This window comes from Sceloporus occidentalis, unplaced genomic scaffold (genome assembly GCF_023333645.1).
Source record: "Sceloporus occidentalis isolate IW3139 unplaced genomic scaffold, rSceOcc1.0.p SCAF_2, whole genome shotgun sequence".
Taxonomy (NCBI): domain Eukaryota; kingdom Metazoa; phylum Chordata; class Lepidosauria; order Squamata; family Phrynosomatidae; genus Sceloporus; species Sceloporus occidentalis.
In genome coordinates this window covers 220,782,188-220,805,454 of record NW_028316982.1, presented here as the reverse complement: position 1 = coordinate 220,805,454, position 23,267 = coordinate 220,782,188, and the positions used below count along the sequence as shown (strand labels likewise).

Sequence of the window (23,267 nt, the reverse complement as noted above, 5' to 3'; positions counted from 1 at the left end):
ACTGCAAGATTACTGAGGTCCTTGAGGGGTTGGACTGGGTGGACCTTGTGGTCTCTTCCAACTCTATGATTTAAGATGTACCTCACCTTGTGCTATCTAGAGACATTGGGCTCATTCCCACTTGCACTTTAATTTCTGATTCGCCTTTGCTCCATGTTGGTAATCGATACCAAAAGGTCCGTCGTTCCCACAATGAAACAGGATCTTTTCCTTATCCCTGTGTAATTGCTTCTTTTTGGTGCGATTGTCGTCCCCACTAGTAGCACCACTTCAAAATCCTCTGTGCGTCATCAGTGATGTAAGCAACTGGGCTTGGGAATTTTGGCGGGGTTGTTGGGGGGGCAAGATTTATTCAGATGAGGTTTGCCCTTCTCTTCCCCTGAGGCTGAGAGTGTGTGACCAGCCCAAGCTCACCCAGTGGGTTCCAAGGCCCAGCTGGGGATCTGGACCCTGAAAGGGGGGGGGGGGGAATGGTGGAGCTACCAAAAAAACTGAGGCGGGATGTTTAACACTTCTCTGCCATTTGTCCCTCCTCTCCAGAATGATGCAATTCAGATCTGTCATTCCCACTTGTTGACCACTCTTCGGAATCGATTCTTTTAAAAATAACCACTAAGAAACTACTGTCTGGAAAAATTGGGGGGTTTTGTGTGTGTGTTTTCCTTGCTTTATCATTACAGAAATCGATCACATTACGATGGGAACCAGTTTCAAATGGGGACGAGGGCCATTTAAACCGATCAGTAATTCACTTTATTTCATGGTGGGAACGTGGCCTTTGTACATATAAATTACTTGGGCCAGATCAAGCCTTAAGTCCTAAGCAGTCCTTTTGTGATTTGGTTGCCTCAAGACTCCTTTGGCCACTCCTCTAGTTGCCAAACTATAGCTCCTGATGTTACTTCAATTTCAAGTGGTTCCTGCAAAGATTTCCTGCTTAGCAAGCTACTGAGCACAGACATTATTCCAACTCTGTAGAACTAAGACAAGGCTGGTCCTCCCAATACCACATCCCCATTTTTTTGTTCTAGGTGTATTCCTGCCAAATGGTTAGGTTTTATACACGGATTTTTTATACACGGATTAAAGCATCCATGGTTTGAAAATGTTCAAAAAAAGTATAAATTTCAAATATCAAACCTTGATTTTCCATTTTTTATAAGGGACACCATTTTGCTATATCATTATATTTAATGGAACTTGAGCATCCACGGATTTTGTTATTCACCAAACCAAACCCTAGCGTATAACAAGGGTCCACTGTATAACCAAAATCACCAATATACAAATTAAGAATGGGTTAAATAATACATTATAAAAAACTCATTGTGCTTCCCTACACAACCTTGTTTCATGCTTCTCCTGAGAATATTATTTTCCATTGGAAATTCTGATAAGTAGCCAGTGGTTTTGTTCCACTTATGTGGACATGGTTGCACTTGTAGTCACCCAGTTTTGGACTATGTGCAAGGGACCAAGTCATTGCAGATTTCAGCTGCACAGTTGGTTAGTGCAACCTATTGCAAATATTAGTTTTCCTAGGGACTACAAGAACAAACATCCTACCTTTTACACAAATGGAAAAACCATTAGAACACCAATAACATGCTGTTTTCCTCTGCTAATTTTACATTGATTTACGTTGGCTAAATATGTATTTTGAAACAATTTTAATTTAAATATTTTCAGTTATCATCTTACTTAGCCAGTGTTTCACTAGTTATAAAGTTAGAATACTAGTTATGAAGTAATTCAGAATTTTAAAATAGCTAAAGACAGACAGATACATATATATATATATATATATATATATATATATATATATATAAAATTCAAGTAAAATTCATTGCACATTTACTTGGAATAAGTATGGCATGCTTGTATAGCAGTATGGGTGGGTAGGTGGGGGTTCCCAACAAAAAGATGAAAAAAATAAAGGAAAGTTTAGTTTGCAGTTACAAGAAGAGGAAAGCTATTATCTGGAGTTCTTGAGAAATAGCTGAAAACAGTTTCAAAAGAGAAGTGGAGTAGCCAAAGTCAAGTCTTTTGGCAACATGTCAGTATGGCAAATGAGAACCAGCCTCATCACTGAAGTATCAGTGGCACCTACACAATAAACAGCAAACTGTTATGGTTTGCAAAGTTGTTGCTAAGGATTTCTTGAGAATACTAGTTTAAATCAGTACCAGTAGAAAGCACTGTAAGAGTCCAAGAATTCCTGAGAAATGCAGTTGTATGAAAGGGTTTGGAAGGGGTTGCTAGCTCTCTCATAAAACTACAAACCCTAGGGTTCTTTGGGGAAGTCACAATGTTTACATTGGTTTAAATATACAGGGTCATGTGTAGTTTGTGTAGATACAGCCTGTGTCTCTTCATCAGACAGCCACATAGTTGATTTATTTTGAAACTGATTGGTCTCCTTTCTGAGAAATACTTGGCTCAAAGCATGAAATAAGCTTTAAAATAAGCTTTTCATAGTATTCTGAATATTTCAGGATACTAATGCCATTCCCTTAAAAAATGAGTTGGAGTAGATAGCTGAACTCAGCTCAGACTGGCAGGATTTCAAAAGCTCAACTGCAGGTATTTGGCATCTTCCCTTCCACTTGCAATTCACACAGACAAGTCATCAGACCTAGCCTTACTGCTGGCGCGGCTTGTTTTACTAAGCCTGCGTTTATCATGGAAGTAGCCATTGGGGAGCAAGCTCGGTGCAGAACCATTACTGGCCTCAGGATTCTGTGTATAGTTAACTTGGATAAATGGACCTTCCCCAATGGTATCATCTTGGCTGTGAACCCTCTCTGTTGCAAAATTGGCTGTGTTCTGTTGAGAAGCCATTTTGTTACTGAAGGGGCTGATATACTTCCCATCAGGGTTGGCCAAACACTGATTAAAATCTGGTGGAGGGGTGCAGCTCTGTGTCATTTTCTTCCCTTGGGAATCTGCCTCCTGTATCCCAGTATCTGAGCTAGGGCTGTTCTTGCAAGAGCGGGAGAACCTCTGCTTGGCTTTTTTCCATCCCAAATGATACAGTTCAGCCAGGCTTAAAAAGAGAGAGAGTGCTGCCACAGCAAGCATGAAAACAATAAAGATGTTCTTCTCTGTTGGCCGAGAAACATAGCAGTCGACTGGATGAGGGCATGGTTGCCGATTACAAATGTAGCGGGTCTCAAGGAAGATTCCATAGAGCATGTATTGCCCTACAATGAAGGCTACCTCCATAGCAGTACGGATTAAAATGCTGCAGACATAGGTGTTCAGCAAAGTGCCTTGAAGAATGATCCTCCCACTTGGCTCATCCCAGCAGGACAGTTCAGTCTTCTCTGGAGCTGGATATTCCTGCTGGTGGAAAGCATCACTCTTGCTCTGGATTGCCCTTGAGCCTTCCTTGGCCTCCTTAAGTTTCCTTTTCTCCTCCATGCGCACTGTGTGCATTGCATGTCCCATGTACAGCAGGGAAGGGGTGGAGACAAAGATAATCTGAAGGACCCAGTATCTGATGTGGGAGATCGGGAAAGCTTTGTCATAGCAGACATTCTCGCAACCAGGTTGCCTGGTGTCGCACATGAAGTCAGACTGTTCATCACCCCAAGAGGACTCTGCAGCTGTGCCCAGGACAAGCATCCGGAAGATGAAGAGCACAGTTAACCAGACTTTCCCCACCACCGTGGAATGCTTGTGGACTTCCTCAAGAAATTCTCCCAGGAAGCTCCAGTCACCCATTTTTGCTCAATGAAGAGTGGTTTCTGGAAAAAAGAGAGTAAGCATGAGTGAGATATGGGGAAAGATAATCTCCTTTAACTCCTCAGTCTATCTGATGAGGTGGCTGGCAATTCATGTGCCAGGGATCAGTATAATTTTTGTGTCATTTTGTTATATTCTCCTAGTGTCTTTAAATCTCACTTTGGACTGGCAGCCAGTGGTTCATGGACTGGCAGTCTGCAGATGACCATCGACAGAATTCTCTAAACAATACTTCACTTTATGAAAAAGTTAAGGTGAATAATGCATTTCTCAGTCACTGAATTAGGAAACCTTTATTTAGAGCATGGTGTAAACTCAAGCCTCTGATTTATAAAAAACTACCACTTTGGGTCTCAATAAATGAGGCTTTTCACAAAAAGGATGAAATGCATAAAGATTAATGGCTAACTTATAAAGATTTGGTTAAAATAGACAAAATCACCAATACTCTAAAATTAAAATCGTAGGAAGAAATGATAGCGGAAGGAATTGCTTTAAACTGGTTCTTATATAGACAAATTAAGGAAAGGTTCAGTTGTGATAATAACCAGGTGGGAGTTGAAAAGGACAATGTAGATTTTGATAAAATCATTTTTGATGAAAAACAAACAAAAAAGATCTCATTGTTCTATAAGTATTTTGTTAAAATGGAAATGCATGAGGAATAGGTGAAATCCTCCATGATTAAATGGGCCCAAGATCTAAAGGAAATTCTACCCTTAGAACAGTGGGAAAAACGTGGTCTAGAAGACTAAATTATACAGTATGTGTTGAAATAAGAGAGAACTATTATAAAATGCAAAACAGGTGGTACCTCACACCAACAAAATTAGCAAGAATATATAACAATAATAAAATACTATGTTGGAAATGTGAAAAAAACCCAGGATCTCTTGTACACATGTGGTGGTATTGTGAATGGGTAAAAAAATACTGGACCCAAATTCATGGTAAAATACAAAACATATTGGGATGTCAGATCAAATTACAACCAAAATGCTTTTTATTAAATATGATTTCTGACTCCAGTATAGAAAATAAATTCAGTGTACTCCTATTTTATATAATTTCAGCAGCTCGGATAATATGGGCATCCCAATGGAAAGGGAAAAAACACCCAACATGGGAAGATTGGTTAATGAAACTATTGAAGTTTATGGAATTGGATAAAATTACCTGCTTGATTAGAGGAAGAGACTGGAATAAAAGGGAAAAATGCTGGGAGCCATTAATAAACTATATCAAGGCGGAAAAATATCAACTAATTTCGTTTGGTAGAATCAAGTATATATTTTTGTAAGATAAGTATGCATAGAAACGGATTTTTAAGTTACATCAGAGTATTATGTGTATGAATTCAGAGATATGTTTTAAAACAGTAAGAATATAAAACTGCAAGTAGAGAATAAAACAAAGAGAAATATGTATTAATGTAGAAAAACTCTTATATCACAAACTATTGGACTTTAGAAGGAAGCTTATGTTGTGTATGTATTATATTGTACTGTATTATGTATTTGTTTTTGTAATGTTTGTTTGTTTTAACAAATAAAATTCAATAAAAATAAAATAAAATAAACAATACTTTACTTGCAAATGAGAGTGCATGAGGAAAGCTCCAAATCTGCACAGAGTCAATCATGGAAGGAGATAAATACAAATTGTCTTGGCAAAGTATCATGGGACTCTATTACAGTATAGCAATGTGGGATAACTGAGGCTAAGTAGCTTCTGAAAGTAGAGAAATATGCCCTTTGGCCTCCTCCTTACCTCTTCATATTTCTGCCATGGATTAATAAATATATCTTTAAGATATGTCTTCTAAGAAACAAGTCCAACTGAGTACATCAAGGCCGGCCTATTTCCGGCACAGTGGATACAGGATTGCAACCTAAAGCCTGGACTTGCTTTTTAAAAGAATACATCAAAACACCACTGTAAGCAGATGTTACACATTCAAGTATGCAGATCGCAAGACCTCAGTAGCTTCTCTTGGGACTACTCAACATGCTTAAATCCCTGTTAGACATTGTTTAAGTAGATGAATGGCTAATCTACCATGAGTTCATTGTTTTATGACCTCATTTAGCTTAGCCTAACTCCCCAGGGCTTTGTGCACCTTCCCTGAATTGAACACAACTATTTTCCATCTTCTGTTGTAAGATGAGCAACAAAAGGGACAGGGCACAACACTGAGTGAATGAAAGAAACAGTGCCAAATGGGAGTTTCCACATCTGGATGTGGCAATCCAAATGCTTGTGGCACTCTTCTTTTTGATCACCCAGCTGCAAAATCCTCTTGTTTTCTTTCACATGAGGGAAGTTTTTCCTTCATCATCCCCACCACCACCAATAGCTGTAACTTCCTTTTGCTTGTGGTATCATATGTGCTGAATGAGAGGGAGGACAGGACCACAGTGCTCCATTACTCTTTGCTGCAGACAAAGCAGTGATCTTGACAAGCAAAGAATAGGGAATGGGTTTAAAAGAGCTCACTGATGAGGTGGGCTGGCCATTCCATCCCTGTAATTCTCTATCTCAGAGAATTATTCTCTTTGTACACGAGCTTCAATTCCTTGCTCTCAGAGAGCCAAGAATCCTTCACAATTCTTCCTTTTTTTCTTTTTTTAACCCAGAGGACTAGCTAAAATTGGACCAGCAGTTATATAAATAGGAGACCTTGACAGCTACCACCAAATTGCTGGAAGGTTAGTGATTGCCATGGTTCAAATATATTTTAATGCAAAGCTATTCTTTCCAGCACAGTCACTTAACAGATTCCTATGGTATTCAGTTGAAGTCTGGGACCAACCTTGGTTAAATCTGAGACTGGAAAACTTGGTGTTTGTGGCTTGATCTCAGTATCTTTTATTCTTTCTGTATGATGCCAACTAAAAATGAATCTCCTAGAAGTCAGAAAAGGAGCCTGCCCTCCTGACTTATGTGGGAGGTGACAATAAAATAATGCTGTGACTGATGAAACTCAAATTGAAACACAAATGCACTGTACAGGAAGAGTTGATACTAAAATCATCTTCCTCTTTTGGACAAGAAAATTATTCAAAATGAAATACACTGGTGCTGCTTATTAGAAGTGCCTTTTCAATGTTACAAAATGACTTCAGATCTGTGCTTCCAGAGAAACATCCCATGTTGATGGTACAGTATCTACAGGTCTGACATCATGCTGTGCAGGTGCTTAGTCACTGCAGACTTTGAGTTTATATGCCTGGCTGGAGAACAGTCGTACACTAAGGATCCAAAGAGTTGCCCCTCCCGACATAGTGATTGGCCTTTAAACACTATAGAAAACACTCATGGGAAAATGACCTCACCTTAAGCTAAGAAGTGGGAGCCTATTACCAGTAGGACCTCATTTGTGGAGGCAAGGAAAGTAGCTTCCTTTGCCTGGTGCCATAATTGCTTCCTTTGAGGTACCTGGCAAAAATTCTCCTATTTTCCTTCCATGATTTTAATGGTGCTTTGTGTTGGCTCAAGATATTTTGTTGCCAGAGGTCACGCCAAAACAGTATACACATCAGGCTAATGCTTTTTAAAAAATGATTCAGCAAGCTATCATATCATTTCCTATATTCCTCTATGTCCTTTTTCCTTTAGGTTTACTGAGGGTGCATTGCCAGTGTGGTTTACAGCAAATAGCTGATTGGGATATATGACCATCGTTCTCATTTGAAACCAGTTCCAGTCCTACTTTGATTGATTTCTGTTGTGATAAAGCAAGGCTGTTTACCATCCCACTGCAGTTTTTGGTAAATCCACCATTCCCCCCTCCACTCAGCGCTGCTTTTGTGCTTGTGGTGTGACCTATGGGTGCAAGATTTTCTTTAAAAAAATATGATAGAAAATTCGATTCATTGATTTTGCAACTGCCCCTAACCCCAGCGAATGTGGAGGGGCCACTGTATTATGTTCATGATAGATTGCCTTTGAAGTGTAAAATGGGGGCCTGTACAAAAAGACTTATTAGAATGAAAATAAAATATGCTATCAATGAATTCACTCCTTATCTTTTTGCCCCTCTAGTTTTTTCTTCACATGGATTCAAGTGTTTCTGCCAAGTACAGATTTAAAGATATAAAAAAGTGTCTGGTTTCAGTAAAATGGATTATTTATTATGTTTAGAAATACAGTGGGGGAGGATGAGCTACTAAGAGCCTTATCCCACAAAAAGATGAAACAGAAGTGGAACTGGAGCGTAGTGCCTTTCTCTGTGCTTTACTGCATGACATTGTAGCACTTCAGTTCTCTTCCCATGGATGACAGTTATAAAAGTGCATCTCTTTTCTAGCTGGAGAAAGCCACTACTGTTTGTTCAGTTTCCACTTTCTTTTCTCATGTGAAAAGGCTCTAAGTTTGTTAACCTCAAAAACCTTTAACAAATTTCGTCCCGTGGGAACTGCTTTTGAGTAAGTGGATCGACTATCGTGATGTAAAGACTGCAATTCTCCTGTCCTGAGAGACTAATAAAAATCAAGGAGTTTTCTGTAAAAGGCCAGCTTAGAAATGTAAAAACAAACAAACAAATAAACATACTTTGTTGACTCTTCAGCAGTTTTTTATTTAATTAATTAAAAACTTAATTCTGGAATTATATTCATGTTGAAATTCCAACTTAAGTCAATCAATAAATTTAACTGCCTTCTACTTATATCTACTTCTACTTCTACTGATAACTTATTTGATTTTAATTGATTAGTTTCTAATCAATTAAACTGTTCTGAAGAGGTCTCCTCATCCCCCACATATGCTAATATAGCTATATTTCTTATGCAGAAAGGAACATCTGAGAATCTGAAGTATTAAAAAAGAAAATAAAAATGACAGTAGAAAGAGGCTAGAAAATGCTGGGGCAGGATGAGGTGTTGTTCAAAAGAAAGGACTTTCCCTAGACATCAAGAAGTATCCCAAGAGACTACTTTCCTTTTGAAGGAGAAACTGCCTGTATTGAGGGAAGAGAGCTGTCTCCGGTCTGTTGCCTCCTGGTGGTCATACTATTTTGTGCTCCGAGGCGCAGGAAGGGGGCAGAATGTGGTGCTGTGTTTGCTCCCACAACAAGCAATCTGAATAAACTGGCTCACTTTGCTAAATGGTAGGGATGTTTGCTGCTCCTTTTATTTGATAATATATAGGTCTTTACACTGTATTGAGGGCTCTTGTCAAAAGATCTTATAAAATTGTAATAAAAAGTGACTACCACACTAGGTATCCTTGTATATACATAGGTTGGAATTAATGCATACAACAGTTGATTCTGTTTTTTAAAAAATCATTGAATAACTAAGGCCTGATACAGAGAGGCCAAAATAAAGCTGCTTCGAGTCACTTTGAAAACATGCTGTTTAAATGATACATGCATCCTAAGAGTCCAGAAGCTGCACCAAAGCCACACTCCAGTCCTAAGGACTGGAGTGCAGCTTTGTTTCAGCTTCCAGACTCTTAGGACGTGTGCATCATTGAAACACCATACCTCCAAAGTAAACTCTAGCAGCTTTATTTTGGCCTGTCTGTATAGGGCCAATGATACTTAACTCTGATGAGTAGAAATTATAGATGTGCCAGTCTGCAAAAGTGGCTGACTAGGCTCTGAGATGCTCTAAAATGTCACAGATTTTTATGCAAAAGTTGAGTTGTAAGCTATTATCACACAAAATATAACTCACATGAAGAACTTGGAAAAATTACTTTTTTAAAACTTCTACTTCTGTAATCTCCAACCAGTAAAGTTTCCAGTTTAGGATTATCCCAGGTCCTGATGTTTGCAAACCAAAATGTGAGTGCTAGGGATGGGCCCTGGCAATGTCACTAAGCATCATGCATTAAGTACCAACCACAGTTGCTCAAGATTTTACAAGAAATGCTCTCAGAATATATGGGGTGAGATTTGGCAGATGTCCAAGCTGGGTTCAGAAAAGAATGAGAGATCACAATGCCAATATACATTGGACTAATGCAACATAACAAAGACTATGAGGGGGAAAATCAATCTATGCTTTATAGATTACAGCAAAGCTTTTGACTGTAGATCATGAGAAATTATGGTTTGCTCATAAAGAAATGAGAGTGACACAATATCAGATTGTCCTGATGGTGTAAGCTTTAGTCTGTATAAGAAACCACTGAAACAGAATGGTTTCACAGTGGCAAGAGGGTAAATCAGGGTTGCATTTTATTACCCTATCTGTTTAAATTTACACATATCATATGAAAAGCAGGATTACAGTCAGAGGAAGCAAGCATTAACATTGGGAGAAGAAATATCAACAGTCTCAGTTATGCAGATGACACCATATTACCTGCAGAAAATAGACTTCGAACGACTGCCGATGAAAGTTAAAGAAGAATGTGCAAAAGCAGAGCTTCAGCTGAACATTCTGAAGACAAATACAGTTGGCACCTGTATTCATGGTTTTGGTATTCACAGGGTATCCTGGAACCAAATCCAAGCAGATACCAAAGTCCCACCATATAATGACCATAGATGATTTACATTGTTTTAAAGAGGGTAATAGGAGAAATAGTTAAATACTTAAAGAAATAGTTAAAGAAATAATGATTAGATCAAGGGAAGTAATAGTGCCACTATATTCTGCTCTGGTCAGGCCCCACCTGGAATATTGTGTCCAGTTCTGGGCACCACAATTCAAAAAGGACATTGAGAAACTGGAGCGTGTCCAAAGGAGGGCGACTAAAATGGTGAAGGGTCTGGAAACCATGCCCTATGAGGAATGCCTTAGGGAGCTGGGTATGTTTAGCCTGGAGAAAAGAAGGTTAAGAGGTGATATGATAGCCCTGTTTAAATATTTGAAAAGATGTCATATTGAGGAGGGAGCAAGCTTGTTTTCTGCTGCTCCAGAGACTAGGACCCGGAGCAATGGATGCAAGCTTCAGGAAAAGAGATTCCACCTCAACATTAGGAGCAACTTCCTGACAGTAAGGGCTATTCGACAGTGGAACACACTTCCTCGGAGTGTAGTGGAGTCTCCCTCCTTGGAGGTCTTCAAACAGAGGCTGGATGGTCATCTGTCGGGGATGCTTTGAACTGGATTTCCTGCATGGCAGGAGGTTGGACTGGATGGCCCTTGCGGTCTCTTCCAACTCTATGATTCTATGATTCCTTTAGCTTGGCTCAGTCATCAACTGAAATGGGGGCTGTAGTCAAGACATCAGAACAAGACTAGGAGTTGAGAAGGCAACCAGGAAAGAAGATAAGATTCTGAAGTGTAAAGACATATTATTAAATACCAAAGGTTAATTCAGACGATAGTATTTTCATTTTCTGTGTGTGACTGTGAAAGCTGGACAGTGAATCAGCTCACTTAAAATGTGGTGTTTGAGGACAGTCCTATATGGACTGCTAAAAAGACAGATGAATGGGTCTTAGAACAAATTAAACCTAAACGTGTACTAGAAGCAAAGTTGACTAAACTGAGGTTTTCATACTTTGGATATGTCATGAAACAACATGACTTGTTGGCAAAGATGATAATGCTGAAGAAAATGGAAGGCAGTACGAGGAAGAGGAAGACTGTATTAGAAATTGTTTGATTCAATTAAGGAAGCCACAGACCTGAGTTTGCAAGATTTGAGGAAGGCAGTTAATGTCTAAGGATCTTGGAGGCTTCTCATTCATAGGGTTGTCATAAATTGGAAATTTGACTTGATAGCAAATAACAACAACAGTTGTTCACACCTTTTCATGAAAACACACACACACACAAGATATTTTCCTGTTTGGAGATTAAGACAGAAATTGTAGCTAAAGAGTCTGTTCCCAGATCAAGGTGTAATGAGGGGTATCTCTGAAGATGCCAGCCACTGATGCTGGTGAAACATCATGAAGAAAATTTTCTAGAACATGGCCACATAGCCCGAAAAACCCACAAAAAACCACGGATGCCGGCAATGAAAGCCTTAGACTTCATAATGAGGGGATTATTTCTTCTCACTTACTTAGGAAGACAGAATAAGGAACATTTAATCTGGCCTACTTGCTTCTAGCCATATGGTGGATACGGGAGAGAGTGGAGGGTAGTCCCTGGTAAAACAACTGGAAAAGAAGGAGGACACTAAGTAAATATGTTACTCCCCCCAGCTTTATTAGATGAGTTGAAGATCTGCACACAATCCATTCTCTTGCCCACCAAAATTGGAGAATGTGCACCCTTGTCTCCTGCTTGGAGATGACTCATCAGATGAAAACTGTAGAGATCTAGCAGTCGTACACAACATGTATTCTGGGGGGTTGTACTCCCGAAAAGTAATTTCCCATGAGCTGCTTAAATTCCTACCTCCCTGATTATGAATGCTATCCAATGAATTGAGAAACCAGCTGACAAACTGTATCCAAAGGATAATGTTAAGAGGCAGATAATGACCTTGGGTGTGAGTGTCTAGGAGCCTGCAGTCCAGATTGGTGTTGGGCCTAGTTTTACTTAGTATTTTTATCAGTGACTTCAAAGCAGAGTTAACTGGCATGTAACTCTTACAGCTGGTACTAAATTGGGAGGTGTTGGATACACCCTCGAGGATAGCCATATAATACAGATGAACCTAGAGATAATAGAAAATATTGGCATAATTTTAGTGCAGTGGAAACACAACCGTGACATAGTTTTTCCAAGTGAAAGGAGTCTGTGCTTTTTAGAAAGAGTACATTTTAAGAAGGTGAGTGGAAACTGCAGGCAGAAAACTAGATGAAAAGCCTGGCACATGAAATACAGTGTGACACTGGCCTCAAGAGGACATTATATGCATTTCTTGGCAGAATGCAAGGCAGTTCATCATTGCATACATGTGCCAAAGACTGTATCCCTTTTCAGATGTTAAACCCAAGCAAGTTGCACAAATTCATGCTAGGTGAAGAAGGTTGCACAAATGTGGCCCCACTCCCTATTTCCCGGGGTACACACTGGCTCCACATTCTCAGGTCTATAGTGGGTTCCTTGTTTTCACTTGAATATGATTGCTTACCATGGGATCAGAGACTCTGGGTTACCAAAGATCAAGGAATCTACCCTTGAGCTACTACAGATCAGGGATTCTACCAATCTGATTTAGAATGAAGAAAATATGATTACTTTTGCTAAACAACTGGGATTTATTCTTTAAAGTCCTGTTTCAGATCTACCACAAATTATCCAAAACCAACAAGGAGTCCTGTGGCTCCTTCAAAACTAACAAGTTTTCTTTGGTATAAGCATTCATGGACCCTGGCCTATTTCATGAGATGAGATAAAGTTTATGCCAAATAAAACTTTTTAATCTCTATAAAGTAACATAAGACTTTGCTCTTTTTGCTGCAACAGACTGACATGGGTAACCCCTCCTTCAAAATTATTTAGTCACTATTTTTATTTTATTTATTGGATTTATATCCTGCTTTTCACCCAGATGGGACTTGAAGTAACAAATTAATGCAGACCATGGAGGTAATGTACCAAAATGATCTGCCAGATTAGTTGATCTTCATTTAATTTCGGCACACTTGTTCTCTGAAGACAATGGGCTGAATCCAGTATTCCACTAAAGAAACTTTGGGAAAGAAAGGAACTTCTATAGTCCAAACCCACCTTTGGAAGGTTTGGTGCAACTTGGAGGGTTGCAGAGGGGGAGCAGAATACAGCCCCTCTCATTTCCACTGGGTTCTGCCGCCACATTTTAACCACCTTGGTTATTCATACAATCATCAAATCATAGAGCTGGAAGGGATCACCAGGGCCATTCAGTCAACCCCTTTGCCATGCAGGAATATGCAATAAAAGCACTTCCAACAAATGGCCATCCAGCTTTTGAGGAGCTCTGGTATCCTCCAGCAATTAGTCACAAAGAAACAATTATCACATTTGGGGACTTTCAAATTCTTTAAAAAATTAAAAAATTAAAGGAGAGAAGCAAATTTGTGAGGAAAGGGTTGCAATGCACAAATTTGCAATGCACAAATTTATTCTCTTTCTTTTTTTGCACTTGCTGATTCTCTGAAGTCTGCTGTTCCATCCTCCTTGGGAATATCCTTCCTTTCAGTACCTTACCCAGGGCATGTAGCACAGTCACACTGTAATTCTCCCTTGTGGGCAATAACAAGACAAAGGAGACAGAAAAGTGTGTGTGTGTATGTAGTGTGTATAAAATGTACCTACAGGCCAAAGAGAAAGAAACTGGAAGAGAAACAACTGCGTATTCTGGTATGCTTCAAATTCCTTAAAGCATAGTACTGACATTCCCAAGGGCAAAGCACAAGGATAGAATAAACTAGAAGTGGTAAAAATAATGTGATACTTGTTGCAGTAAGAATACTTTGCATAGTTCCCCAGTGACCATGGTTTTTACCATTTTGAGCTCTAAACTCTTAGGAATTCTCCCGTCCTACCAAATCCAGGGAGGTGAAGGTACGTAAGATTGCTCAGGTTGGCTTCTATTGATTTTCTATGAAGATCACTTAAAAGACATCTCTGGCTTACTTGCCAGCTTTTCCTTTATTCTGCCTGTTACTGTGCAAAAAATCCCATTTGCTCCTTTTGAAAAAATGACTTATACAATCAAATCTAAGCATTGTTTTAAAAACCTTTTCTGGGGCAGGGACAGCATTTGTGCAGCTTCCAGTATGATGCAGGATGTGTGTGTATTAAGCACAACACAATCTGCCATGATGTAGTGTAATGTAATGAGCAAAGAATCAGAAGCAGAGACACTTGAGTTCAAATCCTCACTCTGCCTTGAATTGACCATGATCTATCCACTATGCCTTAGCATAATCTATCTCACAAGGATGTTGCTGGAAGACTAAATCTGCCACCATGACCTCCTGGGTGGGGAAGACTGGATGTATTCAGATGAAATTAAATGACTGTTTAAATTAGCCTTCGGTCTTAAGTTTCCCTCAAGCACTGAGGCATAAATATAAATGCATAATACTGTACAAATATAACAATGCAATTGTTTTTCATGATTTTACAATGTTTTTCCTTCAATTTGGTCCAACAGCTATGTTAATGATGTCAGCATTTAGCTCCTGTGATTTCTCCATTTACCATCCATTTATGACAACTGTATGGAATAAAACCTCTGATTGTGATGAGGCAAACTTTGGCATTTGTAAAGTTTTGTTAAGTTAGCAATTTATCATATGGGGGAAATTGGGGAAAAGCAGGGGTTAAAATGGACATTATCCTGTGAAAATAGTATGATCAAGTTGAGGATTTTCAGACATCGTCACAATTAAAGAGGACTTATCCCAGAAAAAACAACAACAACAGATAATAACCAGCAAAAATAATTCATGGGGAAATCCTGTGAATGATTTGCTGCTGGTTTATAATCTGGTTATTGCCAGGATAAGTTCTCTTTAATTGCGATGTGTGTGAAAATCTTCAACACAATTGCAGAATTTTCACAGGATAATGTCTGTTTACAACCCTCTCCCCCCCATTTCCCCCCATGTGAAAAAGTCCTTAGTAAACAAGCAATGTCCTTCTTCATTTCACAGATGAAAACTGGGAAAAGTGTGGCTCAGCAACATCAGACTGTGGTCACAGTAGCAAAAGTTATTAGTGAGGAGGAACAAACAAGCTAGGAGAGGCGGCAGCAGTTTATTTTTGCCTGAGCCCACTGGGAAAGGTAAGACTACATCCCCTCCTCTCCCTTCAGCTACTTAATTGATTCCAGACTACTTTTACACATCAAACTCAGTTTCCAGTAATTGAAGTAAGTTGAGTACATAGGGGAGAAGTCAGAGGAGAGAGAAACTAGGACATTTTGAAAACATCTAACAAAGGTATGATAGAGGATTAATCAGGATTGTCTCTGCCAAATCAGGACATTTGGAGGTTATGCCTTATTTTAGCTAGACCACTGACCAGATCCCAATCACAGCAAATCTTGGTTTTCAATCCTATGCACACTTTCTTCCAAACTTATTTTGATGTAAACAAGCCCTTGAATAGACACCAGACGCTAGACCGGGAACTCTGTCTCTGACTTTCAAGTCATAAGAAAATGTTCACAGATTTTTCTAAAATGAGGAGATTCTGTGAACTTCACCATCATCATCCCCAGCATAATATGTTCACCAGGACAATGATATTTAATGTGACTGCACCACTGTAGGATATCCTTATCATGACCAGTGCAATTCTATACATATCTACTTGGCAGTGCAATGGGAATAAGGCTGCCATCCTGTATCCATTTACCTTAGAGTAAGTGCCACTATACTCAAGTGAGTTACTTCTAAGTAGAAATGTTTAGGATTGTACTAAAAGTGTCAACATTTTGCAAGAAGAAAGCAATCTTCTCCCAAATGCACATCAATCAATCAATCAATCAATCAGTCAGTCAATCAATATCTTAAAAATCATTAGCAACAAAAATCTACATATATAATAGCACAGAGTATCTCCAGTGACAACTAGTTCTTACAGTTATGGGCTATCAAAATTCTTTTCAAAAATTTAACAAACAGAAAAATATAGAGATAACAAAAGGAGTACAACATGGGGTTACTGAGTGTGAAATTACAAAAATGGATATGCACAAAGATAATGACATGAACTAATTTCTTGCATAAGAAGGGGATCATCTATCAAGGAATAACACCCCAAAGTATATAAAAATGGACTCAAGAGAAAGAAAAATTGAGTGTTTGAAGTCGGCCAGTATATGTCAAGTTTTGACTTAAATTTCTTCCCCAAGAAAGGTTTGGAAAGGATTGTTCCTTTCATAAATGATTTTTATTTTTGGATCCACTATTTTTGATAGACATTGAACTTGGAGCTGAGAAGGAGCTCAGATCATTTCTCCAGATTGCTGATAGCTGTTAATGTTGCTTGCTTTAAATGAAATGAAAGAACACTAATTCCGATTTATTCTGTTAAGTCCCAGTAGTTCTTCACATTATTTACTAGGGGTATTTTTGTTTGTTTGTTTCAAGACTGGAAGACTGCTTTAGTCCTTTTGCTTTCACCCTTTCCTTCCCAACATTCATAATTATTTCTAAGTGAATGCTGGAAGTTGAAAATTACATAAAGGAGATAAGGAGGGTTTTCCCGCCCAGACATTGCAAAACACAGCAGTATTTGTATATCAGAGACCTGGATAATTGAGAAAGTTCATGGATTTCTAAATGACAATTTTACTTACGTGGATCTTCTATGGTTTCGTGAAGTTAGTCCTGTGTGTTACTTAATAAGGAGTCTTATTTCTATTCTGCATCTTTTTCTACTCTGTACTTCTCTCCATCTTCTTTCTTTCTGCTTTTTCTTCTTTCCTCCTGTCCTTCATTTGTGGTTTGTCACACACTCTTTTCTCACCCCTGTCATAGTCACTTTTTAAGGAAAATTAGTCATTTTATAGATTTCCCCCTTCCGTCCTCAGCCTTTCTCCAGGATCTGTTCTTCCAACTCGTTCCTGCAGGCATGCTACTTTGACTGCTGGTTTTTACAACTGGTCTTTTCAAGTGTCAGGAGACAAGCACTGCTAATCAAGCCCCCTTCCAAGTGCAGAACACTATCTAGCTTTCAATGGAAGTGTGAGGCTGAGATGCCCCTTGTTTAGTCAGTGCCCTTTGAGTTTTCTGTAGACAAGAAGGGTAAGGGATGGTGGAAGATGGGTGGGGCAGAAGCAGGCTGTCCCTTGTAACTTCTGAAAAAACTCAACCAGTCAAAGCTCAGTTCCTGACATTTAAAGAACCCAGATGGAGATGCCAGTGAGGATATACACATATATTATATTATTACCACCCTAGATGCCTTTAAGAAGGCACTTAAGACAGATCTCTTCCAGCGGGCTTTCCTATCAGATTTGATATAGAGATGATGATTAAGACCCCACCCTAATCACAGTGGTATATGATTTGATGTTTGGAGATTCAAGTGAATATTTGCATGTGCCAACAACAACAACAATTTTTCTAAGTTTGCAACAGAGCTGTCTGTTGAGAGTATTGATTGTGATGCCACACTGGTAGCAGGGCTTGAAAAGAATGTGGGATGTAAATGCAGAAGATGATAGAACAACAACTTGTCCTCCTAGGAATATTGCTGATTTGCTTCACTGCTGCCCATTGTATGCTAGCAGGCATTGGTGCCTGAGGTCTTCCTGTCCTGATAATCAAACTACAGTAATAATAAATTAAATATCTATCAATCTTCTGCCATATAATGAAAAAAGAAACTTGGCTGTCTGGAGCAGCTGCCTCCCATTGCCTAATGTTAGGGCCATCCCTTATGACACATTTCTCAGATTTGTCTTTGCATATGAAATGTCCTCCATTTTGGTTCAAAAACTTTTTGCAATCCTTTATTAATTTTGACTTTCACCTGTTTCATATGTTTATAAAATAACCAGTTTAGCTGTTTATTCCAGTTCAGACGTTCAGCGCAAACAAGTAATTAATGGTAGGCAAAATAAGACCTCCCAGATATTGCTGGGATGCAAGTCCTGTCAGTGCCAGCTAGTACAACCAGTGGCAAAGAATGATGGGAGCTGCAGTCTAGCAGTGTCTGGATGTCTACACTTTTCGCAGCCCTGGCCCATAGGCATTTTAAAATACCTAAATATAATAATAATAATAACAATAATAATAATTTTTATTTATATGTCCCGCCTCTTCCAAGGATCAAAGTGAGATTACAACATTAAAATAATACAATACAGTTTAAGTAATCAATAAAATACTAATACTGAATTATACATCCCTATTAGTTAATTAAAATCTCCAAACATCAAATCATATACCATCATGATTAGGGTGGGGTCTTAATCATCGTCTCTTTATCAAATCTGATGGGAAAGCCTGCCGGAAGAGATCCGTCTTAAGTGCCTTCTTAAAGGCATCTAAGGTGGTAATAATATAATTGTATACAACATACATTGTGCCCTAAGAGTAAAGGGGATGGTGGAGTATCTTGCTTACACTGTAGTGAAAAGTAACCAGAAAAGTAGCACCTCTTTTCTTGTTAAGAATGGCAGGTTTGGCTGGGTACGAGTATGATTTGGGGTATAGAATGTAGGTTGGTCCCTAACTTTTTCCATGAACAACATTCTGCACAGCAGATATTTGCCCGCCTCTCTTCTTTTCCCATGAAGTTTCACTTATATGTTAACATGTGTGGATTCTGTCATAGAGATGAGAATTCAGTATGGAGTAAACAATCTGAAGGTGTTGTGAGAAATCTGTGTCCAGAATCCTTATGAGACAGACCCATGTAATAAAAGTGGCAAAAAGGGTTAAGCACACTCTGAATAACGTCATCTGTGAACATCATCTTAAAAGGTGCATTTCTTATAAAATGCCTGCAATGGCTTTCTTATATGCACTGGCAAATGACATATAGTTGTCGCTGGCTTCCACCCCACCAAAAGCATCTGAGGAAGTAGACTGAAGTCTATGAAAGCTCATGCTTTCAAAATGTTTCCCATAGTAGTTTCTTTTAAAAATGTACAGGCTTCTGGAACCTCTGGTGGCTGAAGGCAGGTGTAAAATCTATCTATCTATCTAGATGGATCAGAAGAAAAAAATTGGAATGTGCAGATGGGGGAGGGGGCTGGGGGAATAGATGGAGTAACAACATTTATATTACATTGTCTTCTCCATAGCCCCCAAAGCTTTTCCTTTTCTAATGTTATTGTAAGATTATCATTTATTATAGTCTGGGATAATATTACTACAATTGCTATGACTCTGTCCAGATCTGGTGACCTGACTGCCTTTCTCTGCACTTCTGATTAGTTTGCATTCCTCCAGGAGAATGCTCAGTGCAGAACGCAAACAGCCCTGAACAGGGGAAGGAGTGGAGAATGTGATTCCATGAAATGAACAGAAGAAAGTAGGGAATTTGGCTTTTGACTACCTTACAGATGTTTGCACATTCTTTCTTGCATGGAACCAATTCAGTTCAGACTTTGAAGCCAGGAAAGAGGCAAGGGGAATCCAAAACTGGAAACTGCATTTTAGCAACAACTGGCTGAGAAATCTGGGTATTGTAGTTAATAAAAAAGCTTTCCTAGTTGGATTGTCATTATTGCTAGCCATCTATTTAGGTAACAATTTCACTTGGTTTCCACAAATAATACTATTTTTAATTGGGTGGGAAGAGAGTCCAAGAGACTGCAAATGTTCCTCAGAAGGTTCCTCAAAAAAGAGTTGTTAGGCTCTTGCTTGGTTAGAGTAGTGATTCTCATCTTTTGGTCTTCCAGATTTTTGGAACATTAGCTCCAGATTTTTTGTGCATTAGCTATTCTGGCTGGCATTTTGGAGAGTTGAAGTCCAAAACATCTGGATGACCAAAGCTTGAGAACCACTGGGTTATAGAGACTGCTGGTTTACATGGTCTAAGAAGGCTAGATGATGACTGGAGATGACGGTTTGTACCCCCACCCCCCATAAAGCCAGTAATCAGCTAGGTGTCTGTGGAAAAATAATACAAGCATTTTTAAAATACAGACTGCAATTTCAGAGCATGATGCAGAGAGTAAGCAAGCACAGGAAAGTGTCTTTTAGGGGAATGCGTCTCTCTGGTTTACTGATGTTGGGGCTGTGGGTTAACATGCCTGCTTTCACCCATGCTTAACCAGTACCCTTTAATACAATTTTTATAAAAATGCCAATAAGCATCTTGCAGTCTTGGGCAAGTATTGAAGTCAAATCTAGGGTAAAGACAGAACCTACAGAATAGTCTCATGGATTAGGAAACCTGGAGGAATTGGACAATGTATTATATCTGTCTTAGTCTAAATTATTTATCTTTATTAAATAGCCTCAAGTTAACCTATATAAACTATATTTATCAAATAACCTCAAGCTAACCCATATAAACTATCTTCATTAAAAGGCCTCAAGTTGCATGTGTTTATTTTATCTTATTTATTAGATTTACACCTTGTCTTTCTTCCAAAAAGCTCAAGGCAAAATGAATAAATCTCTTCCCTCTGCAGCCCCTACATTTTATACTCATAACTACTCTGTAAGATAGGTCAGGCTAATATACAGTGACTGGGCTAAGATTACACAGTTTTGTTCCTGCTGTGTTGGGACCTGAACTCAGACCTGATCTGACACTTTTATTCAGAGGTGGTACTGGTAGGCTAGGTCTTTGCCTCTGAGACCCTTCAGGGACTGCAAAAATGATGTTGTTGTTTTTTTTTAAAGACCAAAAAACCAAAGAATTGGCTAGATGTTAATATCTGGTTTTGAAAAATTGGTATTTGGGTATGTTAAAAATTCAGACAGGCCATACAGCCTTTTTAAAGGGCAAACCACTTCTCCTGGAAGCTTCCATGAGAGACAATTCATGTCTCTTAAACGGAGGCTGGATGGCCATCTGTTGGGGGTGCTTTGATTGTGAGTTCCTGCATGGCAAATTCAATTTCAATTTATATATTATATGCTATCAGCATGACTGATAATGCACATCAGTTATCAGGTTTTGTTGAATATGGATTGCTGCATTTCAGATAGAGTCAAGAGAAAACTGCTTCTACATGCCTGCCATCAGATTTTGGACAATATTACTATTGCAGGTCATTCCACGTTAATCGTAATCTATCTGACAGTGTACTTTTTTCTATTAAGTAAAGGGGCAGAAAGTGCACAGAGCTTCTGAGTATTAGTCTTTTTAAAATTTTACTCCTGTAATTACCCAAGACATTTAATTCTAAGGGAGCTGAATGAAACATTTCTTTGTATAATTTACTTTCTGGTGTTAAATTTCAGAAATTAAGGTTTATAAGCATTATCTTTGTAGTATTTTAAATACACCTGCCCTTCTTGTCCTTTCCTCCCAAACTAGCAGAATACAGATAACTAATCCATTTTGAGGCAGAACAGATAACAGGAGAAATGAACACGTTCAATTTGTATTATGCGCCAGAAACAAGGCTTGTTAATAGTAGAGTGTCAGTACCTTCAACCAAAAGTGTGTTCATTTGTCAATACTGAAACATGATTTTTTAAATTCCTATTGCAAAATTTCACTGTTTACAGATGTTATTTTTTTTATCTTCACTATATTTCCATGCTGACTCTTGTAAAGGGGACTATAGTTTCTGTTTTCATATATATATATATATATATATATATATAGAGAGAGAGAGAGAGAGAGAGAGAGAGAGAGAGTGTTTAGGTTGCCATGGGATTCTTTGTACTTTTTGCTTTAATTTTTCACAAACATTTGTTCCATCAAATCTGCAGTTCTGTTCGCCACTACTTGAATTTGTAACACTGAACAGCATGTAAAGAGATCTTGTGCCACCTTTGAGACTGAAACAAAGAACTCAGCAGCATAAACTTTCATACGACCTTATCACACTAGATAAATCCCTCTCACAAACGAGATTTGCAAATGCAGAAAGTTTTCCATATGACGTTTCTGCAAAACAGAAATAACGCAGAAATAAAGTGAACAAAAAGGGGGCAAAAACAACACTTTTTTACTTTTGTAACTTTTTTCCCTACTTTAAATCTACTTTAAATCCCATTTCTGAGCAGGATTCCTCTAGTATGATAAGGTCCATAGACAGTCTACTACATCTGGTATTCTCTCAGATAATCTCAAAGGTGCTATAAGATCTCTATTGCATTCTGATGAAGACACAGCTATGCCTTTGAATGCTCCCACTGACCAGTATGAGAGTTACAGCCAAGTCAAATGGGAATTTCATGCTTCCCATTATCTTGAAGCAGAAAAGGCAGCTTGGGATGATCCCTCATTTGCAATGAATCAGACAGTGCACTTCTAGTGCCAAATACAGATGCATAGCCTCCACACTTCTTGTTTATTCTCTGCATCAAATTTTGACTAGAATTAACAGAAAATGAAACCAATGAAGAAAAGCAAATTGTGAACAATGCTTTCAGCTGTGGGTCAGATTTTAGGACCTGTAGAAACATACCTTCTCTGCTTGTATCCAGCAGTGATCTTTCACTGATGCAGGACTCTTTAACTGCTTTCAATAGTATTGGGGACAACTTCACGTCTTCTTATTCAGGATGTTTTGAGGTTTTCTCTCCAACCTGAAAGAAGCAGGCTGAAGGGACTTCCAGGTTCTGAGTACAGTATGACATGCCTCAGCAGCTGTCAGACTCCTATAGAGTCATTGCCAGGGATTGGGATATAAATGTGGTCTTGAGAAGCCTTTATTGTAAGCAGAGCCTTGGCACTTCCTCCGGCTCCCAGCCTCTCTATTTTTAATGAAGGAATTTGAGGCTATCTCAAAGGAAGTCAAATTGTTTTAGGAAAACAATAGCAAAGCAACTAAAGGTTTATTAGTTTCCTCCCTGGGGACTGGAATGGAGTTGTCAATTGGACTAAAAGTGATGGATAGGCTATTTATCTTAAAAAGATAAATTCACTGGACCCACAGGGTCAGTCATTTTCCCCCCTTAAATGACCTGGTGGGGGAGAGATTATAGACTGGTACCTAAGTGCAGCAGCAGCAGCTTAAAATGCAAGATGCTATGGCCAGATAATTGGAGTGTATGATACCATTTTCTCTAAACCACTAGG

The 23,267-nt window shown here is 38.8% G+C and overlaps 1 protein-coding gene across 1 annotated transcript; it reads right to left on the bottom strand.

Annotated features, from left to right (window-relative positions):
* Nucleotides 1-1,712: 1,712 nt before the first annotated feature.
* Nucleotides 1,713-22,741, bottom strand: GJA5 (gap junction protein alpha 5). Its single transcript, XM_089508142.1, has 2 exons — nucleotides 22,654-22,741; nucleotides 1,713-3,749 (listed from the first exon to the last, which is right to left on the bottom strand). The coding sequence occupies exon 2, from the start codon at nucleotides 3,724-3,726 to the stop codon at nucleotides 2,614-2,616; it is 1,113 nt and encodes a 370-aa protein (XP_089364268.1). The 5' UTR covers nucleotides 3,727-3,749; nucleotides 22,654-22,741; the 3' UTR covers nucleotides 1,713-2,613.
* Nucleotides 22,742-23,267: the final 526 nt, after the last annotated feature.